The sequence below is a fragment of the Cyphomyrmex costatus genome, unplaced genomic scaffold (assembly GCF_001594065.2).
Source record: "Cyphomyrmex costatus isolate MS0001 unplaced genomic scaffold, Ccosl1.0 scaffold182, whole genome shotgun sequence".
In the NCBI taxonomy this organism is placed as follows: Eukaryota; Metazoa; Arthropoda; class Insecta; order Hymenoptera; family Formicidae; genus Cyphomyrmex; species Cyphomyrmex costatus.
Window position 1 is genome coordinate 1,081,023 of NW_017275847.1, and position 6,769 is coordinate 1,087,791.

The following is a 6,769-nucleotide window of genomic DNA, read 5'->3' on the forward strand; positions in this document are numbered from 1 at the left end:
AGATAAATACACTAAAAAGGAAGTTTAATAAAACTTACTAAAAGAGAGAACATTCTCTATCAAATGTTTGTTAAATTGATTGTAAAATGTCTAATCAATCTCTCAAGAGTCTTACATTTATTTCTATATGAATTTAATATTTGAGTTAAATGTGATTTAGACTTTTAGCCATTCTTAGTGATAAATATATCATTAATTGTAAGTTAGTATAGACGAGAATCTACTGTCGAGTCAGATCGATAAACCGGTTTACCGAAAGCTTCCGTGAAGTTCCAAGAACTTTTATTATACGTCTTCGCCATGCTTCCGCGCTTTCATTATCGATTGCAAAAACAAACGGAACACTTCGCCAAGAAGGTCGATGAACCAATCAAACCGCTGGATCGGACCTAGTTTATTGTCTCTCTTTCTCTTCACGACTATCTTTAGCCTACTTTTTCTGTTTTATCCCTGCCGTAGTAACTTAAATAGAACCAACGGAAACGCACGCAGCAAAAGGATTAAATCGCGAATGCTAGAAGTATCGAGACAATTTTAAGACACCCTGTAGAAAACAGATTGGGCGTAATTATTAGCAACAATTAGCGAGAACTTCTTAATTATCGTGTTAGGTTTCAAACAAATCTTGCTCAGTACAGTTGCACACAAATATATCGTAGAGAAACTAAAATCGAACACAATACTAATAAATTACTGCGTATTATATCAATTTAAACTGTTATTAATTTTAATTATTAAACGCAAGTATTATTAGCATTAATAATAAATTTACATTGCTATGTTAAGTTGCATTCTTAATAAAATATTTGATGGTTTTCAAATTAAAATAAAAATACAAAAAATTTTTCAAATATTTTGAAAGCATAAGAGAAAAAATCATGAAATTTTGTTTGGAAATCTCTCAAGGAAAAATTTATGGATAGGGTGAGAAATTTATGACAACTCTGTTTTTGTGATTGTGAATTTTTAATCCATAGAATCACATATCAAGTTTTATTCTCGATGGAGAACCAAGGTTACTCCTGTCCGTTCCCTCCTTTCCTTTCCTCTTCTTCTCCCTCTCTTCCTGCCCCTTCCTTTCATCCATTCTTGTTACCTATAAGGTAGAGCGAGAGCACCGTTTCGATTTCTCTTAAACGTGGAGTCGTGGTGGCGTCTTTACAATCGGCATCATCGTTGTCGTTCTCAAGACACAACTGTTAGTCGTGTGTATACTGTACACACGTTAGTGCACGTGGTCGTGTTTCGTGAAACATGCACGTATTACACAGTCGTTAAATCATGCATCGCGATGTAGACTTGGAAATCGATTCCGTTGGAAGGAAAATTGATTGCGCAAACTTAAGTTGCTACTTTTGAATTCTGTGTGATTTACATGTGATAGATATTTTTGCTGGTTTCTAGTGAAATGTGATTATATGTAAGAAATTCATTGTGATAAATACCGAATCTCTCAATTTCTGAAACATTTCTCTACAATTTTTAATTCTCAATTATATAATTAAAATGTTTAACTCTAGTTTGTGTTTACTTTCTGATCAATATGTGTAATATGCGAATGACTTTGCAGTATATTTTGAAGTGAATTTTTTAAGCGAGAAAAAAAGATCAAGATATGAATTGAGTTGCTGATGAATAAAAATTAAAAGAAGCTATGTAGAGCAAAATATGATAGTATTAAACTTATAAATGCTTTAAATAATCGGTGATATTTTTTATTCAAAAAGTTTATCTGTCTTTCGATCTGTCTTTTGAATCTTCTTTCTGAACAATATTTTGGAGCAGTTGTTTTTAATTAGATCCTTAGATCCATTAATTATTACTTTTATTCTGAAGCATTCAATCAACAAGCCTTCTGATTCATATTCTTAAGTTAAAATTTTGGTGAAAAAAACTCCTCTCTTAAAAAGACTACAAAGATCAGTAGATATCAAGATTAGAAAATAAGTATTCTATTTTAAATCTTATCTTCTTCTATACAATCTTTTATGAAGCATGTTATATATTCTTCTTGAACAAGATTCTGGAATCGAATTTTGGGATAAGTTTTTATATCTCTCCTAGAGAAAAATCATGAAAAATAATATGGAGAACCCTGAACAATCTGTAAGTTCGAAAATTACCCAATTGCGCGGGAAAGTTTGTCAAGAACACAATGAAGAAAATTGCCCAAGCGAGAATGAACGCGAGTTTGAATCACTGGAATACGAGGAAGATGCATATTATTCAAAGTTGACAACGACACCGAGCTTTGACGACATTGACGAACTGGGCGACGAGGTGGACGAGTTGGTGGTTCATTGCTGGCGTGACTCTAACGGTGAGATAGACGAGATTGTTGTGGACGATGGCAACCTGTCTGTTGAGACGGAGTTTCTGCGGGAAGAGTCACATGACGGTGGTAAGAAAAAGAAGAAGCGAACGATCCGTGTGATCTTCCAGGACTTCTCTAAATCCTATCTCGCCAAGATTAGCAATAGCCAGAACTACAAGAAGTTCCTCGAGCTAATAAAAGGTGCTGAAGAAGGAAGAGAGAAATCGTTTCCTTATTTTTATACTTGTAATTTACAATAAAGAAAAATTAGTTACACGGACTTTGCTGAATTTTTGGTAGAAATCAAGGCGATTGTAAAATTATTTCTTTCGCGGATAATTTGATTAAATATCTTAAAAGTATTAATGAAGTTGATTTAGTATTTGTGTGTGAAAAGTCGAATAATTAAAAATAAAAGAACTTTACATTAGATGTAAGAAACAAAAATAAAAAAGGGGGGGGATATTATTTTTTTAAATTAAAATTACTGAAATTTATTCAAATTATTTAACAATAATATTAAGTCTTAAAAAATCAATTGATATCAAGATATTAAAAAAATTTTATTTTATAAGTGCTAGAGATATTTAATTTCTATCATAATAATTATGTACTTTCACGTGAGAAATTTTGCGGTTACGTTTAGCAACTTCTCATCTATTTATTTCTTTTTAACGTGTGAAAATATACGAAAAAGGATCATGAAGTCACTATCGAGTACAGCGATGTGGAAACATACTTTTAATTTTTCTAGGACGATGTTTCGCTCTGCTGAAACTGCAGAACTCCACGCATTCCTTCGCAATCAGCGAAACAATCGAAATCGTTCACTAGAAGTTTGCTTGCAATCACTTCCTAAGAATAATTGTTAAATCATATAGTTGATCACATTTCTATTTTTATGTTCATATTTTGTGCAGATAAAAACGCAATAGTTAGACAAATTTTTTCTTTGAATTGTAAACCAAAACTAGATAAGGTAAAATATTTTTCTAATGTTATTTAATTATATGTAATATATTTAATTTTAATTTTTTATTTCAATTTGTAATCTTGAGCCTTATTTTTATTTTTAATTTAATTTTGATTTTAATGTAATATTTATTACATTAATTTTATATCGGGCGTTTCTTAAATAACGCCCACTAATCATATAATGCTATTCTTGTTAAAACAAAATGAGTCGAAAAGACCTCTATCATTTTACAATTTTCGTAATATTTTTTTTATTACCCGATAAGCAAAATATCTGAAATTGACGCGTAAGACAACTTTAAGATATCTTTTAAGAGTTTTTTTTAGAAACATCTTCATCAGTATTTCATAAAAAACACTAAAAGATAATCTTAAAATTGTTTTATGCATCGATTTTATTCATTTATTCGGTAATTTTTAGAATCCCATTTTTAATATCCCATTATTACGAAAATTGCACAAGAGAATTTTTTGACTCGGTTTTTTTTATCAGAAATAACACTATATAATTAATGGATGTTATTGAAGAAATATCCAGTATATAGAAAATTGTTATAGTTTAGATAATGTGTATATATATATATATAAACATTATCTTTTGTGTGTATGTGATATAATAATCTATATTAAATTGCAACTTAAGCTTGCGAGAAAAGTAATCCTCCGTGCAGTCAGCATGACTCTCATGATACCGTATATCTCACAATTAATTTTCTTCCTTTCCTTTTGTTCCAGGAGAAGACGCCTCGCTCCACTCGGCTGGCTCTCTGTCGCCATCATCGGATACCATGGCGAACGAGCTTCAAGGACTCTCCTTAGAAGAGCAAGAACAGCAAAGGGAAGAATGGAGCGCTCAATTAGCAAAGGTAGTTTTTGGAGACTCGGAAAATGCGAAGATAAAAAATAACTAAAATCAATTTCAGGTTGAAGAAGAAATCCAGACTCTGAGACACGTTCTCGCCAACAAGATTAAAGTTTCGCAGGATTTGAAGAGGAAGCTTGGCATTAGTGTCTGGAAGGAGCTCACCGACGATGTCAATCAGGGACTCAAGAACGTTAAGGAAAGCCATGTGTATGTATTCTGCTGTTAATTTGCTTTCTTTGCATGCTCTTTAGTCTGTGTACATGTATTCTGTACATATACATATACTCTATACATACTCTATATGTACTCTATGCATTCTGCCAATAAAACGATCTTCGAGATATGCACGAACAGATTTCTAAATCTCTTATTTCTTTACTGAGCTTATTCTTTATTTCTCGTTTTCATTTCTACGAAGTGACATCTGTGATCACTCTTTTTATATTGATACTCCACTCTACTCTTTAGATACACGTAGAAGCATTGATTTTTTTTTTACTTTTGGTTGGGTTCTCATTCAGTTATCAGAACGTCGGCAAGACATTCGGTCATTTAACCAGGACAATCTCCGCGAACAGTTTGTAAGTACGCATAAAGTGTCTCATTTTCCCCTCTTCTCGTGATCCACGTTTCATAACGGTATTATTCCTCAGTATATTAAAATTTATATGCGGAGTGACTCTACAATATCTAGAATAAACTTTAGCATATTCATCTTTAAAACAAATTAACAAATATAGAATTTGGTAAATTTGCTTTGGAAACAACCTGTATTTGTTGGTATTTTAATTTTTATAATTTTAATCGTCGACGCTACTGCACTTGCTTGAAACAGAAACAAAATTTAACAAAAAATACAGCAAACACCGCTTTAGCACTTTATTTAATATCTAAGAGTTTTGTATCGATTTTAAAAATTCATACAATTTTCGTAAAAAATAATCTATCTTGAGGATCAGATTTTTACTGTTTTAATTTTCTGTCGTTTCAGATATCAAAAGACAGAATCTGTACTCAAGTCCACAGCTGAGAAAACGACGAGTATTCTAGGTGGTTTTGGTAGCGGCATTACCATGAAACTGGGCCAAATGCGTAATTCCGACAGTTTCCGGTCGCTGGAAGAAAGAGTTGGATCTGCCTGCGAGAATATAAAGGTAATTAAAATTAAATCGGATTACTAAATATCTACTTATATTAACTTTCAAATAAACTATTTTATAACTTGTTAGATTTTAAACGCGTGCGTCAAATTTCCTATTTTTTATGTCACAAATGAACACAAATCGAACGAATTAAATAAGATATCTTAAATTTTATTATATGTTGAATTTGTCAAGGATTTGAATTTTTTCCTTCTTTTCCCAGACGAAAGTCGTGCCTTCAAGGTCCGGCTCAACGCAGAGTTTTGACGAGGCACTCCGAGAGTCCGAGGCAATGAGACGCGCGTCCGCGGCTCCATCAGCTACCAGTCCGACCATTCCTGAGGATAAAATGCTCTCTTAGAGCTCGAAATCCGCGCGTTTTCTCCGCGCTTTAAAAAGTTCTGATACCGCGCTATATTATTACTGCGTTCGTCTATTGCAATCGCTTTAGCGGGCCAAATGGTGTACTCGTGCACGTTGGATTCGATTTGAGTCATTCGATACTTCGCTCAATTGAGATTTTGGCCACGAGCACGATCGTCCAAGAGTACTATCCTATTCTCTATTCAATAAAAAAATATATATTTTTCTTGCACGCCATTTCCACGCCTTTTCCCTCGCAGGATCGCCTTTCTTCAGGCCGCTATTAAAACATCCTCTACGCAAAATATCTCCCACGCGATTTTTATATTTGATACTAAAGAACGACTACTCAAGACGATCTGTATTTTCCAAACAATAAAATGTCTTTTGGAATTTTTTTTGTTGTGATGTGTAAGTATACAATGAAATGTGCTTATTCATATGTGCTGCGAGAGAAACTTAATTTTGCATTAGAAAATTGGTAATAAAAAGAAATTTATATATATATATACGACACGGTTCTGCTGTAATTTTCATCATGTTATACAGTTGTTAATAGTTTTTTTCTTTTAGTATTAGAGAATAATTATATATAATTACATATATTAAATCAATTTAAATTTACACCGATAAATGCTCTTATTTCTGCAAATATTTGTAATTTTTGATATTCGGAGTTTCATTGTATATTATCGGTATCCTGAACTAACCTGATAGAGCTGCCAAAAGCAAATCAATGATTTATAAGGAATGACCCGTCCACTGACAATATTTTACACGGTATATTGAACTTTTCACTTACTATGCAAATCTAATGCGAGTTATTCGAAATATTCCATCTGTCAAAAGGCAATCTACTCAGAATCTTGAGAAACACATCACTAGTTTTATTTTTTCTATTATATATCTAATAGTACAGAAAATTGTATCAAAGTAACAGAAAGATTAATTATTATATAAAGAATCATATGAACAAAGCTTGTTATTGAATAATGAAATTACATTGCGATAATGTAAATAAAAAATGGTTTTCCATGTATTGTGAATGATTTTATCGGTAATTACGCAGAATGAGTCACCGAAAGCAGAGTAAACATCTTTAAAATGAGA

At 32.2% G+C, this 6,769-nt stretch overlaps 1 protein-coding gene across 3 annotated transcripts; it reads left to right on the forward strand.

Moving 5' to 3' along the window:
- The first annotated feature begins 1,378 nt into the window (after positions 1-1,378).
- Positions 1,379-6,052, forward strand: LOC108772270 (tumor protein D52). 3 transcript variants are annotated; one of them, XM_018537774.1, is made up of 7 exons: positions 1,379-1,420; positions 2,065-2,515; positions 4,025-4,155; positions 4,213-4,361; positions 4,676-4,735; positions 5,146-5,308; positions 5,520-6,052. In XM_018537774.1, exons 2-7 carry the CDS (start codon positions 2,074-2,076, stop codon positions 5,655-5,657), a joined length of 1,083 nt encoding a protein of 360 aa, XP_018393276.1. In that variant the 5' UTR covers positions 1,379-1,420; positions 2,065-2,073; the 3' UTR covers positions 5,658-6,052. The 3 variants fall into 3 exon arrangements, with proteins under 3 accessions (XP_018393276.1, XP_018393275.1, XP_018393277.1); XM_018537773.1 differs by lacking the exon at positions 1,379-1,420 and having other exon boundaries at positions 2,000-2,515; XM_018537775.1 differs by lacking the exons at positions 1,379-1,420; positions 4,676-4,735 and having other exon boundaries at positions 2,000-2,515.
- The last annotated feature ends 717 nt before the right edge of the window (positions 6,053-6,769 follow it).